This window comes from Anguilla anguilla, chromosome 6 (genome assembly GCF_013347855.1).
Source record: "Anguilla anguilla isolate fAngAng1 chromosome 6, fAngAng1.pri, whole genome shotgun sequence".
NCBI lineage: Eukaryota > Metazoa > Chordata > Actinopteri > Anguilliformes > Anguillidae > Anguilla > Anguilla anguilla.
In genome coordinates this window covers 24,008,452-24,028,440 of record NC_049206.1, presented here as the reverse complement: position 1 = coordinate 24,028,440, position 19,989 = coordinate 24,008,452, and the positions used below count along the sequence as shown (strand labels likewise).

General features: G+C 39.7%; 3 protein-coding genes across 5 annotated transcripts in view; 1 reads left to right on the top strand and 2 right to left on the bottom strand.

The window, feature by feature from the left end:
- Nucleotides 1-1,427: 1,427 nt before the first annotated feature.
- On the bottom strand, nt 1,428-4,080 carry polr2h (RNA polymerase II, I and III subunit H). Of its 2 annotated transcripts, none has more exons than XM_035421153.1 (6): nt 3,884-4,080; nt 3,379-3,549; nt 3,205-3,288; nt 2,614-2,707; nt 2,424-2,507; nt 1,428-1,774 (listed from the first exon to the last, which is right to left on the bottom strand). In XM_035421153.1, exons 2-6 carry the CDS (start codon nt 3,449-3,451, stop codon nt 1,657-1,659), a joined length of 453 nt encoding a protein of 150 aa, XP_035277044.1. In that variant the 5' UTR covers nt 3,452-3,549; nt 3,884-4,080; the 3' UTR covers nt 1,428-1,656. The 2 variants fall into 2 exon arrangements, with proteins under 2 accessions (XP_035277044.1, XP_035277045.1); XM_035421154.1 differs by having other exon boundaries at nt 3,379-3,533.
- A 2,308-nt stretch (nt 4,081-6,388) lies between these two features.
- On the top strand, nt 6,389-12,126 carry LOC118229818 (calcium-activated potassium channel subunit beta-3). The gene is made up of 4 exons (XM_035422233.1): nt 6,389-6,819; nt 9,330-9,509; nt 9,950-10,133; nt 10,671-12,126. The coding sequence occupies exons 1-4, from the start codon at nt 6,734-6,736 to the stop codon at nt 10,983-10,985; spliced, it is 765 nt and encodes a 254-aa protein (XP_035278124.1). The 5' UTR covers nt 6,389-6,733; the 3' UTR covers nt 10,986-12,126.
- A 527-nt stretch (nt 12,127-12,653) lies between these two features.
- Nucleotides 12,654-19,989, bottom strand: part of LOC118229817 (phosphatidylinositol 4,5-bisphosphate 3-kinase catalytic subunit alpha isoform) — a 33,053-nt gene continuing 25,717 nt past the window's right edge. Inside the window, exon 23 of one of the 2 annotated variants that reach the window (XM_035422230.1) lies at nt 12,654-18,874. In XM_035422230.1, the coding sequence (XP_035278121.1) occupies nt 18,604-18,874 (271 nt within the window). In that variant the 3' untranslated portion in view covers nt 12,654-18,603. The remainder of the gene's footprint in view (nt 18,875-19,989) is intronic. The other variant, XM_035422231.1, reaches the window with a different exon arrangement.

Below are 19,989 nucleotides of genomic sequence, written 5' to 3'. Positions count from 1 at the left end.
GAAAAACATCCCAGTTCAATGCCCCCTAGATAAAATGATTAGCTGTATCAAAGACCTAACGGGTCGAACGCTGTTTGTGGTGTGGATAATAAAATCTTAAAGTGTGCAGAAACACTAGCTTTTGGCCTGTCTCCATCCACTATTTTAAAAGATGCAAACTGAGTGAGAGCACAGAGGAGAGGGGGAGGAAGGAGGGGTGATAGAACCTGACGATTACACGTCATGAGCACATAGGCAGAGCCAGCGAGGGTGAAAACACAAAAGAAAAATATCTTGTCTGTCACTGTTCTGAATACGAACCTATCGTAGATCGAGCTAGCTGTGATAATGTCAGCAGATTACTTTGAATGGTTGTTTACAAAAAAAACCGGAAAAGCTCCTCTGGTAAAATAAACCAAATAGGACTCGAGTGCTTTCCTTATGCAGTTACAGAGTAGATAAATGAATGACCCAACTACTTATAATCTTATAATTTACTCCCCGGTAAAGAACCATGTCAACTAAATTATGACCAATGACCATGAAAACCTTGGCTAGCTGAATGGTTTCACTTTGAATATTCAGCTTCAGAAAAAGTCCTATTCTTAACAATGTTTGGTGGAACGCTGACAGACATTGACAAGTGAAACCCATGCCAGCTCTCTCAGCTGAAATGAGCTGCCACTGAAACTAAAATAGGAAAATACTACTTAGATATTACTAATTAGACATTCGAAAAGACTAACATTACTTTTGGAAATGCTATGTACAATTATAAAAACTAGCCAAGCTACATAAATTTTAACAATGCTAAGATCATTCCCTAGTCTTATCCAGAAAGGGCCTGTGTGGGTGCACACACCTGATTCTACTAATCAAGGTGCTTAGCAACGACTCTAGTGGTTGATTAGTAGAATCAGGTGTGTGCACCAACACTGGTCCTTACTGGATAAGACTGGGGACCCCAGCTCTAAAACATGAAGAGCACAAAAATTAAGAAAGATTAACGGGTTGTTTAAATTCTGGGATTGCAGTTGAGGTTGGGAGTTGGGGGGAAGTTTGAGAACCACTGATCTAGAGAAAAAATACTGTCCAGACTGTCACAACTCCACCACAGGAGGTTTGAAATGTGCAGGGTAATTCAGACTTGTTTGTACCAATCTCTACGTCACAGATGTGGGCTGGGATCCAGGTGAAACTAAACAAAGCTTTTCACCTTTGGGTGGCAGTGCACGGCCATTTTTTTTTGTTGCACAAAATGCAGTGGGACAACTTAATTACATTCTTTCATTTTTTTTACTATAGGACTAATATGATGTATCAAAGGAGAAGGGATACCCAGCTTTGGGACTCAAAAACATGATTTAGTATTTAGTACCCCTTTAACTGTGTGCACAATATTTAAAATGTCAAACTACTGTTCACATTAGAGGAAAATTAGTCACTCATTAAATATAAAAAAGGACATCTTTATTTACATGGTGTGGCACATTAAACAACCCACTGCTCCCCAGCTGAACCTACAGAAAAATTCTTCTGTTTCTTTAATGTCCACTGCAACTGACAAACATTCCACTTGTCATTCCGAAAGCAGGATGTACGGTGTTAAGACACCAAGAATGCGGTCCGTGAAGCATCAGGTAGACTGAAAGGAATAAGCCACCCAGAGGAGAGGGTTCAGAAGGCCAGTTTCTTCATGAGCAGGTAGACACGAGAGTCCACTTCAAACCCGTGCAAGTTGTTGGCATCTCCCTGCAGTCGCATAAGCAATCCCCCATAGGACACATAGGCGGAACTGGAGAAAAGAAAGACTGGTATAAGAAATACAAAGCAGACAGACAACCCTTCTTTGGAAAATCTAAAAACTCCCAAAAAAAAAATTTGGAACAAAAAAAATTGGAAGAGGAAATTCTTGGAGAAGAGAGGAGCTGTCCATTATGAACAATACAGTGTAGTTTTGTTTGCAGCCAACTGGGAAAAAGGACAGTTATCCAAGAAGCCAGCCAGTCTAATGTTTCTACAGTTGTGTCACTGTCATCACTAGTATTATAATGTGATTCTTTTTTGTACTAGTAGTGGAAATATGTTCATTGCATGGAGCCTATATCATGCATATAATGCAGGAGTGTTCCTCAACTCCAGGCCTAATGCACCACGTCGTTTTTGTGGTTTTGCTTCAAATGAGCTGGGAATCGAGCCCTTGGAAATAAAATGTGCACACCCTTTATCCAATGAATTACTTGAATGAGTAACTTTTCTGTAAGTGTAGAAACCCTAAAGAAAACAGCAGACACTGCAGAACTGCAGTACTGTTGTTCGACACCACAGTCCAAAAGTTCTGAAATTAAATAAAATGAACAAAATTAAGATCTGACGAAATGCGACTCGTTTAGAGGGGAACTGCCGTGAATGGGTGTGGAAAGGCTGAAAGACGGGACACTTACAGGCGTGTGGCGGCCTCCGTGGAGGTCTCGTCTCCCTCGATCTTGTACACCTTGCCGTACATCACGTAATCGAACTGGTCCGCTCTGCCGGGAACCCGCGGGAGAGACGTTTCAACAGGCGGCCACTCAAAACACGCAACACGCTGAAATCGCGCACGTTCTCGCGGCTAGGCTAAAAAAAACATCGTACCTCGATGGCCGGTCATCCTGAGGATTGTACTCCCCGTCGTCTGGAGTGCCGTCTTCATATAAGGTGCTCGCTATCACCAGTCTAAACTTGTCTCCTGTACAGCGTGAAGAAAACAGTGAGATGATTTCACTGCAGACCACTGCTAGGGTCACCAGATGGCAACAGTAAATAAATAAACATCACATAATTTTTTAGAAAATAGCCACAATTAGGTCCAACTTTTAACATCAATTTACACCTTTATTACAACTGACCCTAAGGTAAAGAAACTGTTTTGTGATTGTTTTTTAGGAGCTAGACAAGAGGGAATTTTTGCCTGAGTTTAATTTACAGTTTATTGACATCTTTTGTTGTTGTCCTTTGCATTTGCTGCTTTTTACAACCCTATCCTGGGTTGTAATTTGTGCTCTGTAAAAAAAATTAAGACTAACCCTATTTAATCAGGACTTCTGGTCACCCTAACGACTGTGGTTTCATTAATGGACAATGCTGTTTTCCTACCATAGGATGAGACAGGTGAGCCAGTGGATTTATTTACTCCCTTACCGACCTCTCTCCCCCCCTCACCCTCCCCCTCCTTCTCCCTCTTACCCAGGTCCACGGGGTAGATCTGAATGTTCACATCAAGAATGAGGTCCATCTTGAAAGATTCACTCTCACAGTGTAGACGTGACACTATGGCAAAGACAAAAACACCAGAACTCATTGTAATGAAGAGTCACAAACAGAAGTACAAAAATCTAATTGACAATCCAGCCAGATCACCTCTGTCAAACTTCTTCCCATCAGGGTCGATATCTTTCACGTCAAAGATGTCTTCAAACAGGATTCCTGCCATGTCTTCCTGGATTCACTGCCTCACGACTCCACAAGGCTGTGAGATATATGTTGCTCTTCTATCCTCAATTCAGGAGCAAGTACTGTATCCACACAAAACTAGATTCAAGATGTGGTTCACAAAACATGAAACACAGCATTAGCAAAACATAAGAAAATCACATTGTTAACCTACACCAAATCGACAAGAATGTGAAGTTATCGACAACACAGGCACACTAGATTGTGTTTAGTTAAGGTAAAAAGATAGCGAGTGATGCATTTACTATACCACTAAGACAAAAATAGTTAGCCACTTCATTCAGGGCTGAACAGCAAGCTCGCACTGCAGCACTTGCAGTAAAACCTGTACGGTGACGTTACGCATAGCAGTCAAAATAAACTATTAGCTAGCCATCTACCGTTAGCTCTGCAAACATAGTTAGAAAGCTACCTTTCTAGAACTTTATCTTTACACGTTGCTCTTGGCTTCGCTAAAGCTTGTTTGATGTTGTGTCCGTCCAAAAAAGATTCTAGAAAAATCTAAGATCATAATACAACGCCAGCCAGAAGCGTTTCATTCATTCCATCTGCAACGTGCTGAAACTTTTTCAACAACCAACGCCAATATACTTTTACTTCCGGGAGAACAACACAGCACCGGAAACGAATGGCCAGTTTCAGAAAAGCCGATGAGAAAAGCAAAACCACTGTTCCGTGTTCTGGAGGCGGTGAGTGCCTCTAGTGGTGCTGTATCTGTATTACACGCGTATGGGTGTTATAAGGACTTGTGTCCACGGAAAAAAAACAACTGATAAAAACTGAAAATGGTCTCCGATCAAACATGTTGTAATTAGGCATACCCGAATATGCAAAAATCTGTTATATTGACCTACACGTGCCTGCATGAGCAGATTGAACAGAGAAATAAAATTATGAAAAACCTTTTATGCTGCTACAAGGTACAAGTAACACCAGTGACCAAGAGCATAATTTATGGGGGGATAGATGCTTACAACCCCCCTAATAATATAGCATGATAATGAGATTTCATATAATAGAGATGGGAATTGTGTGATGTGAATGGGGTATACCAATTAGTAAGGCTGTGTGTTTGTCAAGGAAGTTGCAGGTTTAATGGATTCTGTAACTTTCCTCAATTTTTGACATTTTGAGTGCTCTCCGTCATTCTTAGACAGTTTTGAATGGTAACGGTCAACTTCATCGTAGCCTATGCTGTTACTACACTTTAACAACATCCTTTTGGCACATGCTGGGAGAAACAAAGTATACAATGTATCCAGATTCTGGAACACGCTGGGATCAGGATTCTCATCCTTGCCAGTTGGTATCAGATGTTTGATGGTCTCTGTCAGCAGCTAAATATAGGGAGACAACGCATTGAGTTGATTTTGGCAGTAGAGCTGGACCAACCATAGTCGCTGTCATGCAGTCACTAGTCACTACCAAAGCCCTATTTTGAGCTAGGAAAAACCCTGGGAACATAGTTAGTTAGACACTTTTTCACACCCTGACACTGAAAAATCAATTCACGGCACGACTTCATTAAATAATGACTTTTTTTCTGGACCTGTAATTTTGCAAAGCAGCACAGTTTAGAAAGATTACATTGGCTCAAATTGCTGCTGCAAGACTTTTGACCAAAACAAGGAATAGAACTGAAATTATGCAGTATTTGCACTTTACACTGTCCGCCCATTTGTTTTATAACTGATTTTAAAAGGTTTTACTTGTTTTTAAAGCCCTAAATGGCTTGGCACAAGCATACATTGCTGATCCTTTTGAAACATATTAGCCCAAATGTGTCCTCAGAACTGCAGGATTTGCTGTATCCCAAAAGTTTACTACAAAAGAGCAGCTGTAGCTTCTTTTTCCTGTTGTGCTCCTAAAGTGTAGAAGACTCAGCCTCTACAGATCAGAGAGGCACCAACAGTAGCTAGTTTTAAAAGTTAATTGAAAACCATTGTATATTTGTTTTTAGTTGATTTGGGCTGCTTGTATTTATCTGTAATTTTGGTTTTACTTGTTTGATCCTACTTTTAAAAACGAATAATAATAATAATAATAATAATTCGAATTATTATTATTATTATTATTATTATTATTATTATTATTATTATTATATTCTTTTATTTTTAGAGAATGTTACCTAATCTGCCTGTTTAATCTGCTTTCATGTTATATATTCATCATCTTCTTATTAATGTTTCTAAACTGTTGAACTATTACCAAAGAGAGGACCAAGGAATAATCTCATTTTATTCCCTAAACAGTAACTGTCAGCTGTTCAGCATCAATCAGATTGTAGATCATGCAATACCACGTAACTAAAATTTGATTCTGTGGAGGGATTATATTGAATTGCTCAGCCATGTTCATCAGTAGTGTTGTTTTTTCCATAAAATATGCATGGCCACTATAAAGGCAACATGCTCTTTTATTATTTGTCTTTCCAAAGAAAGAATTCTAAGCAACGAGAAGTTCATAAATAATGTAGAGGGGTAATTGTGGTTGAAAACCATGTGTGATTAAATGAGTCTTTTCAATGCAATACATATCTCAAAATGTGTTGCCACTGGAACATATGACACCTGAGAGTTGACAGTATATACCCAAAATTTCTGACTACTGGGACACTGACTAGCAATACGGAGACAGGTAGAGCATCCACTTGGACAAAGTATTCTACAGTTTTCTCAGGTACAGTTTCAATTGCTCCAACGAAATGGCTCTTTAAATCGAAGTTATATTTCTAAAATTGTTCTCATTAATATTTTGCTTACTCACATTGCGTATGGAGTAGCATTCAGTTGGAAACGCCTTCCGTCAACAATTTGTGTGCACAGGGAGCTCTGGTAGATCTGGAAACATCCTTTGGGAGATTGTTAACCTCTTTTACCTGTGTCAGTTTCTATAGAAACCCCAGCTTCCCTGCAGCGTCAGTGCTCCGGTGAGACTGGAGGGTGCTCTACAATTACAATTTACAATTTAGACATCTTACATGTGTTTTCGGCTGTAGTGACTCAGAAAAGGCTTACCTTTGAGCCTTCGTAAGCCCGCAGGGTTTCCTGGGTATTTTCCGCTAGCTGTGCATCACCTCACCTCACCTCACCTTCGTGCACTTTAACAAGCAGCTGTGAAAATTCTGAGGAGACAGCGGTTAGCAAGCAGGTCCTGCTTTTTTTTTTTTTTGGCATTGGAAGGGTGGTGGGGGGGGGGGGGTCTAAGTCTCAGGGTAAAGGGGTGCGAGGACAGCCGCTAACCGTCCCTATCAGGCGCAGGGATGCTCCTGAACCCTTCCTCCCGCCGAGGGTCTCACAGCATTCCCGTCCACATCAACCTCCAGAGCGTTCGCCGCCGACCAGACAGGTAAGGGTGGAGCGGGCTTCCCTCTCTCCCCATAACTCCACTCAGTCGCTTATTTTCTTTTTTTGTCTCTTAAACGACCTCTGTAATGGAGGTCCTCCATGGTGTCACATCTGCCCTAACTACATCCCCCATGCACAATGTGAAATTGTACAATAATATGTGGACACGGACCACAATGGAAATACGTCTTTTGACATTTTTATATTTTTACCCTCAGTAATGTGTCTCATCTATGAGTTGATATAGTCATATGATGACATGATATATATATGCAGAATGGTGAAAAGCAATCAAATGAAGTTCTGTATGTGTATATGAAAATAAAAGAGTCATAAATGTGATTGTATTCAATGCCACTGCAACAGGAAAATATTCTACCAGGACATGCACATTGCATCAAAATATACAGACATTTTACAAAAAAGATTTAATGGAGAAAAAAATGGAAATAATACATGCAAAGTCACTTGTCCTGGGAAACCACTTGTGACCATGGCATAATTTTCCTGCGAATTCTACAGCATATGACATCACTCTTCCACAATCAATGCTTAATTGATGGAAGGGATAACTGATGTCCCAAACGTCATTCCAGAATGTTCCATAAATGCTCAGCTGGGTTCATGTCTCATGGCTGAGAATGTTAGTGCCATGCTCCTCCAACCATTGGCAGCTGCACATACTCTGGACTGAGGCATTTTCATTTTTAGAGATATTCCTGTACAGGAAAGAGAGGCTTAAACAACTCAGGAGCAACCACTGACATCATCTGTGACTTCAAGGTTATCATTGTACACAAGCCATGTTAGGAAAATGGGGCCCAAATAATTACATTACCATCAGAACCTCTCACTGCTGGAACAGTGTTGTCTTTTTATTTTTTTGTTTGCTACTTTTACAGCATAGGATGCTTACTATACGCCCTTATTTGCAGAAACTTGCATAGCTTACATTGACATTGATTTATAGAGCTGGCTCTCTACTGAAGAAATTAAGGATAAGTACTTTGCACAAGGGAACATGTACCACACAAGACTCTATTTATTTTTTTTATTTACCAGCACATATTAACGCTGGATAAAATATTTTAAGGCAGTTTAGACGAAGGCCTGGTTAGTTTGATCAATTAATTTAGCTGAATTTAACATTCTTAGCTTTATTCAGAAATGGAGAGAAATTAGTATTAAACCCCTAACCACATGGGGCACTCATATATGGTTTGAGAGCTGGCTGCCTTATAGACTGCACATCTCACAAAGGGAAAATGTTGATTGAATCAATGCCAAAGTGTAGATACTGACATACCCAAGTGCCGTATGGAAGATGAAAAACTAAAACAAGTCCATAGCAAAGGACTACGACAGCAATTAAAACAGAACAAGTAATCAAAAGTGGAAAATACAGGTGAACCAAAATAGGAAAATACAGGTTCAGAAAGCAAAAGACCTGTACCTGGCCCAGTATTTTGTTCCAATCACCTGATTTTGCTAATCAGCATAATCCTTCAGCCAGGAGGTAGAACTACTAACTGAAATCAGCTGGCTGAGTTCATGGGTGGAAAAACATGTGGCAAGACTTTTATTTTCTGACCCCTGGAATTTCCACTTGTGATTAGAACTGGCTGAAATTATTGTTAGGGCTAAGGGAGAGGAGAGAAGAGAAGTAGGTGGCTGTCAGGTCTGCTCTGAAAGATGGTCCAAACTTTCATTGTTCTGTAATTGTAAATTCTGTAAATTCCTGCCACTGCAGGGAACTGAGAAGAGCTGTGACTAAGAAATGAGGAACTGGAGGGTATGAACCACTAACTGACCTGCAGTTTCAGAGCTGAGAGTTGCGGCAGGAGTGCTTGCACAATAGACTAAATAATGGGACATGCCTGCTGGTGTCCCCATAGGTCAAAATGTGTCTAATGTAAACCAAGATTGGTAGCCAGTGAAGGGAGAGATGGAGATGTGAGACATTAAAGTATCAATAAGTTATACAAAGATTGAGGTGTACCATATTAGAAAATAGATAAATCTTTGCATTGGAATATGATGTGCTGTATATGAAGCCTGATGTCCTTTCAGCCTGTCCATATAATTATTCATTTAATAAATTCCCCCCTTTTCAACCTCAGCAGATGTGTGGTCTGTATTCTGCTACAAAAACATGGATGTTGTGCATCTTTTGAGGCAAGCTTCTCCATTTGAAAGAGATCCTGAGAATAGATAAAGCTTTATAAATCTAAATATCAATGATCCCCAAGGTACTCCCATTGAAGTGTTAAGACTCTTCAGGTCACCTGAAAAGAAAAATATGTACAAAATGCAGAAGATCTAGATCCAGAGCAACCACAACATAGGCCTCTATTGCAGAGTGGAGTGCTTCCAACATGCAACCTTAATTCCAAGGTCTACTGGTTCTACCTTATGTCCCCTATCTGGCACACCACACCTCTGCTCTGGTTAGGATGACTATAAACAGGCATGACTCTGAGGATCCATTCTAATGCTGTGTGTGACCCCCAGGCAGAGTTCCACACTCTATATGCAGGAGGTCAGAAGTAAGGGAGAAAGAGGCAAGACCCAGGCTCCCATATCCAGTGTGGGAGAGGAAAGGGCCATCCTACTGGGATTGTCCATGATCGGATTTTCCTTACTCATGTACTTCCTGTTTGGAACCCTGATAGTGAATCCCTGTCTTCGCAGGTGAGACAGGAAGAATCTTAATTTTCTGTGGGATGGAAGTCAAAGAACAAGTGAAATGGCAAAGCAAATATCTAGCACTTAAAACATTTTGTTCTGCCGCACATAATCTTTTTTTAGGTGTTGCCAATGAACAATTGAATTCACTCGTGACCATGGGAAGCTGCAGGGTGGTTAGTTTTTGCTTACATCTAAAAATCAGCACCAAACACCGATGCAAAAAATTAGGTGAGGTCAGTTAGCTGGGTAATCAACTGCTTAGTTGATCAGCCAAGTGCCTAGCAACAACAAAAATCTGCACACCCTTCAGAAAACCACAGCGAATGAGTGACCAACCATGAAAAAAATGCTTTGCCACAAAAGTCAGTTTGCAAACTCTGTTTAATTCTTCTGTTTCCCGGGCACTCATGTATGACATGTACTCTCTTTGTGTATTGGTTCAGCAACTGGACTGAAGAGTCCAACTGCACAGTGATCCAGGCCTCCTTTCCGGATGAGTGGGAAGACGATACAAGAGAGTTCAGGTTCCCCTGTCTGAATGTCACCGTGAACCTCTCCCGCTCGGACCACAAGGCCCAGCTTGTCATGCTATACTACAATGAGGATGCATTGGATCTACCCTCCAAGGTATAGAGAGACTGAGTCTTGAAAGAGGACAAAAAAGCAAACAGGATTGCAGTTAGTTAATATCTGAGCCTTGTTCCAGGTCATGTTATATGCAAGTGTGTAACAATTTTTGCTTAAAATTTAAATGAATGTATATGCAAGTATTAGCACGTAAGTATTGTAAGTATATAATGTGACCGGTACCAAGGCTTAGATTTGGCCTATATTAATTTAGCTTTGCAGCACAGGACCATAGTCTGGAACAGCACTCCTACTCTGAGACACTACATGAATATGGGCTTCATCTAACAGCAGAGATGTTTGCAGTACCTTTATTTGGTTATTTTTGTCACTACAAGTAATGTGTACATGGTTGAACAAAACAAAAATTATAGGTGTACCTCTTGCTTGAAGTCACCCTCCAAATCTGAATCTAGGCCTTAGTGGTACAAAGCCAAAACCTAACTAGCCAGGTACTAGTTACATTATTATTAAAAAATATGAAATAATCCGTATGTATATTGTCACTATCGATTGCTTCTTTTCTTCTTGATCCAGTGTTTTTATAGGCCCAAATACCGGCAAAACATAAGTGACATACAAGAAGAGGCTCAAAGGATTCACAGGCTCTTCCAAATGAGGAGTGAGCCTTTCAGATGTTTTTCCAGCCAGGGTGACAGCCATCTTGGGTACACCAACCCGGGGGATGCCATCCTGACCAAGAAATGTGACAATCAGCAAGTGATGCAATACATGTTCTTTTCCACCCTGATGCTGGCTGGCGGGGTCATGACCATCAGCCTCGTGAGGCTAAACCAGCACCTGTCCCGCATGGTCGCACAGTTCAGTCCGAGGTCAGAGGAGGTGGATTGACCAGCTAAAGGTGGGAAGAGGAACGCGGTCAGGCTAAAGATCAGGGTTGCGCCAAATTACAGTTTAAATTTACATTGACAGAGACAACTGCAATTCAAATGGCAATAATCTTTGAGAATGGAACTGGAATTAAATTGAAACAGGCACACTGAATTGAATTTAATGATGTGTGAATTGGATTTGAATTGACCCAAACACTTTTTTTTTGTTTAAAACTCAGCTTTCTGAGCTCCCAGGCACCCTCTTTGGAACAGTCAGATCAGGTTTCATGCAAATCATTGATGTAAGACTGAATGAAGCTAATTTAAGTGTTTTGCTAATGTCAGTTTTACTCAGGATTTAGTTCAATATTTTTAACTTCTATTTTACAAATACAATATATATTTTCACTCATTAAGGTAATTCTATTATCTTTAACTTACTCACATTCCTCCTACATAGTTTGACCAATTACCACTAATTCTGGCCAGAAGCATGTATGGCCCGGGCTCCTGAGTTTTTTTTTTTCCATTTTGAAGAAATTATCCAACGAAGTTGAAAAAGGTGTGGCCTAAAAGTAATATTGATATAACTCCATGGAAATTAGTTTTATTGTTATCAAACTGAGTATTAATGTTAAGGGCTGTTGGATAAGCATGTGTACAACTGCAGTCCAACCTAAACCCATGGGCGGTGCTACAAATGCCAAAATTGGATGAACAAAATTTCATGCAATTGGTTCCACATGCTGTGGGGCCAAGTATTATTCAAAATATCAAATTTGGTTACAATCACTGCCTGTGGGCATGGCATCCAATCACAAGATTTTACCTTAAAACTCAGCTTGTGATTGGACAATTCATGCGAAACTTGCAGACCGCACCAGACACCCTATCCGTAACATTCATTCCAGGTTTCATGCAAATCCATTGTAATCCAAACCTTTCAGTTCCATATGCTTACTACACCTTTATTTATTAAGTCTGGGATATAGTTTCATTCACTACAATAGTTCTGTTTTCTTTAATTTATTCAAGAACCCCGTTAATTTTCGCTTGTGTCTATTTTATATTGTTATTGACATTGCCTCAAGGTCTGGTCACACTTTGAACAAAATTGATAAATCGATCACAAGAAGACCTTTTAACACAGATCTTCATTTACCATCCAAGAACTATTTTAGTCACAATCACATTTTCATTTGTTTTAAAGCACCCATTGGCTAGATTTGATTTTACACTGTATGAAATTCACATTAAATTCACTCGATCCCAAAAAATATACTTGTGATGCAACCAGCTATATCAACTTGAACTTCAATGATTTATGTTTCAGTCAGGCCAATGATCAATCAACATTTGTCATAACTTGAAATCTTGAAATCTGTTTGTTTTTCTTTCACAAAAGACACAACTGGAATGATCACAAATATTCACTCAAATGGTACTGGCCAAGAAAAAAAAACATTTCACTCACATTTATTTGTAAGTCAAAGTTATGACAAAGTTATGGCCAAATGTTGACTGAATCCAGGCCATTCTATTTATTGTTACTGGCATTTGACTAATTGTGACCAGAACTTTACTTTCATTGCCAGCTCTAAGTGTAAAATTGCCAATACATTATTTTAAGATGGTAGATTTTGTTATATAAAGTATTTGTGAAATACACTTGAGAACATAGGACCTGTCATTTGAAATAAATTTATTTGTACATTTATATAACACTCAAAATATTTGAGAGACTGGGTACAAAGCAATCACCTTATTAAATGATGCAATGACTAACAGACAACAGATAAATGAAAGGCAGTTTGTTATTAGCAGTCAGAATTGAATAAATGTTTACTACAGACTGCAGTCTTAGGCCAAACATCCTTTACAGCTATAGCAGAATGATACAGAATAGGGATTTTGCTATGTGATTTGCATGCAAGAGGGTTTTATTCAACATTTGTTTGTCTCATTATACATATAAGTAATAATGATAAAATTATATTATGTTGAAAATGTACAGAACTTTTTTCAAAGTTAACTGGTCATAATTTTAAAATTCTCATTTAAAGACCATTTCTTAATACAGCCCAAGATGATAGAATATATCATCTGCTTACAGTAGAACCTCAGAGATACGAAACTCAGTTGCAGCTCGACCGGTTAAGCTTACATGGTATGAATCTGAAAGAAGCATACACAATTACGCCTTGCCAAGCTCCATATTATCACTAATACATAAATGCAGGCATTCAACAAAAATGAGCCACACTTTCCATCGATGAAAAAGAAACTAAAAATAACTGCCAGTATTAGACAAAGGGGATGTCTCAGCACTATTGTAAAAGAACAATGTGGAAAACTCATCAAGACTTCATATAAATAAGTTATACAATGTTTGCATAAGAGCCTAAACGAAAGTGGGTCACTAAAACAAAATTGTTCAGAAAGCTGGCAAGAAAAAGAAAGAAAAAAAAAGAGTCAATGTTCTAAAGTGATCCTGATTACTGCTGGTGTGATTAACATGAACTGAAGACTACAGCTAGAAAAAAATAGCCAATTTAAAATAAGGCAACCATAATACAAGTAGAGGACTTTAATAAAAAAAAAAAAATTCAATTGCTTAAAACTGGTATATTTTCATGCCATTTTCAAAGTTATGAAAATTTAAGTTCTAGACAACTTACATTCCCAATACCTTCATATCTCAGAGGTTCTACAGTGTATACCAATTTTTATTTGTTCTCTCAAATTTTTCTCTTAATTAGACATTAAGAGATATAAATGTATTACAAAGTTTGACCTAAGTCCAAAGCAGAATGGGACCAATCTGGGAGAATCCATAACTGCTTTAAGACTTGTTTGACCAAAAGATTTACACATTCACAATCGGTATGAAATTACCTCTGTTAACCAACCTTCACTGTTTCACCACAAACTGACATTATAATTGTCCTCGACATGTACAAAAAGTGGCTTACAATGAAATTCAAGTAAAACCATTGAAACTGAAGTATGAAAGTGTATTTTTACATAAGGCTGCTACAAGCACAACATCTCTTATAATTTTCTTTTTAGTGGAAAAAAAAGATTTTTTTTATTTATTTATTTTTTTTAAACATTTTTTTAAATGGCTCTTATACAGTTTTACATTGACATTTTGAGTGGGCCTTTTCAAAGGGTCCAGCCCAGGACTGTCTGTAACCTGTACAGACACACACACACACGCAGAGGAATAGTTTGTCAATAACAAACAAAACCATGCAATTATTGGCTTCAGAAAAGCAGGTTTAAGGCTACTTACCACTACAAGTATTAAATGTCTGACCCATTTGAGACGGTGGGATAAAATAAATCATGAAAATCTACATGCAGGGAAGTAACTATAGGGTCCTTTAGACAGAAGGCATTTTAAAAGAGAGAAACAGAAAAATACAAAGTGCAAAACCACCTATACACTTTAGTTACAATTGTATAGCTGTTAAATGGTTTACTGCATATAAGAACCACATCTGTATTTAAAAATGTAAAACCTCAAGTATATCAAATGAATGCATAAGAAGTCTGGAATAGCATAGTTACATACTTGTTCCACTCTAGATATTCTACTTAACTACATACTATTGGAAAAAAAATAAAATAAAAATTCACAGTTCCCAAAAAAAAAAAAAAAAAAGTATTTCTCAGGGCCTTCATATTTTCCCACTGCATTTATAATGCAGTTTACTGAAACTGTAATCAGTAGATGTACATTTTGTTTTTCTTTTAAAAGAAAGTGCTTAGGCTTGCACTTTTGAATTGTAGTTCAACATTTTCAACTGTGGGTGGAGTCAGTGGAGGGATTGCTGTCTGACCCTGCCAACAAAAAAAAAAGAAGCACTTGGTTTCAAAGTCAGTGGTAATCACGTTCCTGTCAGCGGTGCCCTTTAATACTTTGCCGGGAGTCGTAGGCGTTGAATGAAAACATGATTGCTTTTCGTATCGAGTTGTCTGATGCAGCCGCTGGATTGCCTAGTCTTGTCCTCGTTTTGAGTCGAAGCGCATCATCCCGCGCAGTCAAATGAACATTACAAAATAAATGGCTATAGCGTAACAGTACAGCATACAATGTAAACCTTGTGTGTCCAAAAAACCTTGAAGATACGTTTGTGCATATCGATGGAAAAAAAGGACTGGATTTTAAAATACTGTAAGTGAATGACTTCATTTGATTCAATTCACTCAGCTGCAGATTTTCAATAGCAACAATTTAATACTGGGCCTCTTCATAATAAAGCCTGTTGTACCTGCAGTAAATGACATACAATAAAGGATTTGCTAGAGAATTAGTTTTTATACTTTGGCTCAGTCAACAAAGCTAAATTCAACATAAAATAAAATAATCACACAATAAGTTTTGCCCAAATGCTATTATTCCACTTAGAGATAACCAGTAGCCTCCTATGTCATTCCAAAAACACTTTTCCCTCTTAGTTAATTATTACACATACAAAAGCTTATAAAGTAACCACATTTTTCATGTTTCAAGATTTTCTAGATGTTGTCCATTCTGCATTTAAGAGGCATGAATATAGGGGTGAACTAACCTATCGAAACAAACATGACGCAAAATAAATATGGCAATACATGTATTACTTCTTAAAGTGCCCATAACATAAATTTCAAACTGTCAGCCACAGCAACTAATGCAAGTATCTTCAATAATACATCTAGACACATTTAAGTTTCAAATATTTGTTTCGACAAGAGGGCCTTTGCAGTATTTATTTTGCTATCCCAGAGCGAAGGTTGACATAATGGTTGAAAAGTGTTGCCTTCGACTCATTGCAGCCTAACTAGCAAAGTTTTGATAATACACCCTTTTAAAATAAATAATAGCTTTTGTTCCACGTATCACGATATGAACTCAAATCAATCCCAAATGGGAATCAGTGGGAGACTTCTTTCTCAAATCAACAATGGACAGGAAAGGTTAATGGGTTACTCGATTACATAGCCAGGATATTCACTAACACCACAGAACATAGCTAATTGCCACTAACACCATTCCTGAAGCCAACACATTATCAAAGTGAAACACACTGAAGACACATACACTTGTGCTAGTGAATGGATCATCCTAGCCGCCTGTTGAGAACTGCATTTCCACTGGCGTTAAAAATGACCTTTTTTTAATCCAACCCGTGAGGTCATAGGTCATTGCTATTATGAAAGGGGAACCCTACCCTGGTACTGGGATCTGTTGGAATTTGTCGTTACTCAGCCCTAAATTGATCGACTAGAGGAAGTTTACACAGCCTACCATAGACTGTGAGAAGGGAAAAGCAAAATACATTTTTTTTCTTTGTTTTGGAAAATTCTGTTCCTTCCCCAGTTTGTTTTCTTCGGGTTTGAATAATGCGAAAGGCTCTAGGAACCCAAGCTGACTGGGAACACTTTACTCCTCAAAGGAGAAAAGTAAATGGCAAATGAATTTAATGCTGCAGACTAGTTTCATTTAATCGGGTAATGTGTGCTGAATCGTTGAATCATTTCTCATGCTGCACTGGTTCTCAGACGAGTCTCATGAATATTACTCTATGAGTAAGACGAGTTGCGTTTCTGAGTCAATTACTGCTTTGTGTCATTTCCTTCTCCGCACTCCAGAGAGTAATTTAGTGTGTTTATTCAGCTGAATGTTAGACGTCTATTCTGGGAGCACCAGGTCCTTGCGGCAAATGGAAAGGAAACTTTGGAGTAATGACGACTCCGCTCAGACTGCCTCTGAACATATGCAGAGACGGAAGGGCAAATTCAATCTAAAATAATGCTTTGCACAGATATTTCAAAAATTAAGTGTCAATTTTCTGCGCTGCCTGCACTACACCCAGTTTGGCAGACGCCAAAACAATATGCACGCCAGACAACCTCATCTAGAAAAATCTTACTCGTCTACAATTTTATATAACCATTGATGGAATCGTCAATGAAGCAACTCAGGTTGAGCACCGTGCTCAAAACTATAATGTGGCAATACCCTGCGAAGGTTTCAAACCAGCAACCGTCTGGATACGAATTCCATTGGCAACATATTTTACGTTGCATTCCTGCCACAGATAAAACGCCCAAAACGGTAATACGAGTTGAAAAAAGGGAAGAATGCTAGAATGAAATGCTAAGATGAGTGTAAAACCGTCAGGCTGAATCTGGGCTTACATAACTTGTGGTCTACGCCTACTGGACATGATTCACAGGGCAGCTTGCCTGTGATGAAGTCAGAACAACGTGAAAGACAGCATGGTGTTCTGCCCACCGACCAAGTTCTCACTCCACGATGACTTGCACTAAACAGAGGACTTATGAGGCAGTATTAGCTGTTTTTGGAACAGGAAGGATAAAAACGTTAAAGACCATTTTTTATAATATAAGCGCCAAACGCAAACCTTTCCATCAACAACTCTGAACGCTTTGGGCCCTTAATGGAACATTTCTGTACACGCACAAATAAAATCCATTCGTGTTAATGACATCGCTCTAAATATTGGCCAATAAAAGCCTGGCATTCTGCGCGGCTCCTATTTGTCAGTTCTCGCCATGTCTGACGTCATCCGACATCTTTCGGTGGCTCCATTACAGCACCAAGGTAGTGCCGGTGTCTGGTTCACAAGAACACGCCTGAAACGACACGCATTCAACGTAGCCAAACTGAACTAAGGGCAGTCCTTCTCTGGGCCTTAATTAGCAATACGGCTCAACAGTATCAAAGTGCTTCTGTGAGCTCATCCATCGTTCCCACTGGTTGCACGCGGTTACTAGAGATACATAAATGGGGGCTAAGGGAAAACAAGTATATTTCATTAACACTGCTGCAGTGGACTGACCAATGAGAGGCCTCAAATACCACGCTAGACTGGGGTAGTCCAATCAAATCCCTACAGGGCTGTTTCAGCCAAAGCCTGAGTGAAAGATTGAAACCTTACAGTTCTTGGCCTTTACATAAAGGTTTGGTAATTTCAGCTAACTCTGAATATATGCTGCCATGTAAGATCCGACAAGCTTCCTTGCGATCCTCTCTTACTCAAGGAGGAACAGTACAACAGGTGCTCCAAATATCGCCTGGGTGTCGCGGATGAGTCTCCCGTCAAAGCGCATGCACAACCCCACAATGAAATAGGAACCCTCGTTCTGCAGGACAAACGACTATAATTCACTGAACTATGTTTACGAGAAACAGATGAACACAACGCCAAAAAACAAAAAAAAAACGCTAAAAACTTTACCCTGTTTTGCTCGGGAGTTTTCTCAATATTCTGTGCATATTTTAAAGGCATAATAGTTAGAGGAAGACGTTTCCACCACCAGAGCTCCCAAAAACAAAAGAGGTATGTTATTTTTATTTTATTTTTATAAAGGCCATCGAGGACAGTAGCTCCCGGTTGCCTCCTACACAGGAGGCGACCACCGGGGGGCGACAGAGGGAAGGAAACCAATCAAACAAAAACCCTTATTGACAAAAACCACAGGTGAACCCAGCAGGATTTGAAGGATGCCGGAGACTGCCGGAGAACTTTCCGGATTCGTCGGACACCGTCGCTACGCGTACCGACCGGGGAGGGGGGGGGGGGGGGGTTATCGTCCCCTGCTGTTCGCGAGGCTCGCGGGGCCCCTCAGTTTAGAGCGTGCTGCCGGATGGTGTGGAAGATCCAGTCCATTTTGGTGGTCCAGCCGCCGTGGTGAGCGTCGTTCATCTGCTTCATGAAGTAGTCCAGGGCCTCCTGCTCCGTTTTGTCCAGCGCCAGGGTTTTACGGATGTAGGCGATGTCGTCGAAGGACTGCAGCTCCGGCATGCCCGAGCCCAGCATCATGGAGAAGAGGTTGATGAAGAGGTTGGCGTGCTGGCGGATGGCTAGGTATGCTTTGTAGCACATCTCCTGGAACCTGGCAGACGGACAAGACACCGTGAGGAACAGTCATACCACTCTACTAGGGAAGGGATGAAAATGGATATAACTAATATATTTAATTAAAAACATTAATGGCTGCTTAATCATCATATACGTTTATATCCCAGTCATTACCGAAATCACCAGCTGTTGCACCGTAGCGTCTATAAAACTGCGTCACCCGCCTATAAAACTGAAGAAGGATAGTAATATCTGGCTACAGACATAAGGGGAGCTCTTCTTACTCACTGAAACTCAGTAAGCACAGCGAAAAAAAGGAAGTTTTCACTGCACCAAGGCAAAAGGCCAGAGGTCAGACATTTGTGCAGCGGAAGATGCCAAAAACAACCGGAACGTTATCTGCACCTTTTTGCTTAAAATAAGCAGTTATTTCTTTTGTTTAATAGCGTGTTTACATTTTTTAAGAATAAGCTGCAGTTATTGTTTTGCTTTCAAAGCAGGCCAAAATGTTCACATTTACTTCAGTAAGCTTGTTTTGTTGAAAAAAAAGTATATATAATTAGGCTATTTCTGAATTCTGTTATTTTGTTAAAACTAGTCACTGGTTTGGTCAAAATGTTAAAATTTTACATAGTGTGATGCCAGGCCTGTACTGTAGCCATCTTAAGCTCTTGCTTGTTTTGGGGGCTGGTCGTCTTAAGTTTTCTCTTGAGCATACAAAATGCATGTTCATTCAGATTCAGATCTGACATGAATGACATGACAAGAATTTTCCAGTTTTTGGCTTTGAAAAACTTCCCTTGCAGCTTTGTTGCCCACATTGAGAATGAAAGCAGGCTTTGTTGGTTTGTTCCAAATGCAATTTTTGCAGATGCTGGCCTTCTACTAATACTAAAAATGCTAACACGGCGAATACAAACACACTGACACACAACATGAGCACGGCATTCGCACACAAGCACACACCAAGCCAGGATCCGGTTCAAAGCCCTGACCCTTGCCTACACTGCTGCCAACAGGACAGCCCCCATCTACTTGCAGGACATGACTCAATTCTATGTGCCTGCTCGACCACTCCGCTCTGCGGCAGCAGGGCGCCTTGTAACCCCTCCCACCCGCCCAAAGGGATCACAGAGCTTCTCCACCCTA

Bases quoted from the DNA above. Each gene is read 5' to 3' on its own strand.
- polr2h (XM_035421153.1), bottom strand. From the start codon at position 3,451: ATGGCAGGAATCCTGTTTGAAGACATCTTTGACGTGAAAGATATCGAC. The intron at 3,289-3,378 runs GTGATCTGGCTG...TCTTTGCCATAG, and splicing joins TGGGAAGAAGTTTGACAGAG to TGTCACGTCTACACTGTGAG. The intron at 2,708-3,204 runs GTAAGAGGGAGA...CACGCTGTACAG, and splicing joins GATCTACCCCGTGGACCTGG to GAGACAAGTTTAGACTGGTG.
- LOC118229818 (XM_035422233.1), top strand. From the start codon at position 6,734: ATGCTCCTGAACCCTTCCTCCCGCCGAGGGTCTCACAGCATTCCCGTC. The intron at 6,820-9,329 runs GTAAGGGTGGAG...TGTGACCCCCAG, and splicing joins GTTCGCCGCCGACCAGACAG to GCAGAGTTCCACACTCTATA. The intron at 9,510-9,949 runs GTGAGACAGGAA...GTATTGGTTCAG, and splicing joins GTGAATCCCTGTCTTCGCAG to CAACTGGACTGAAGAGTCCA.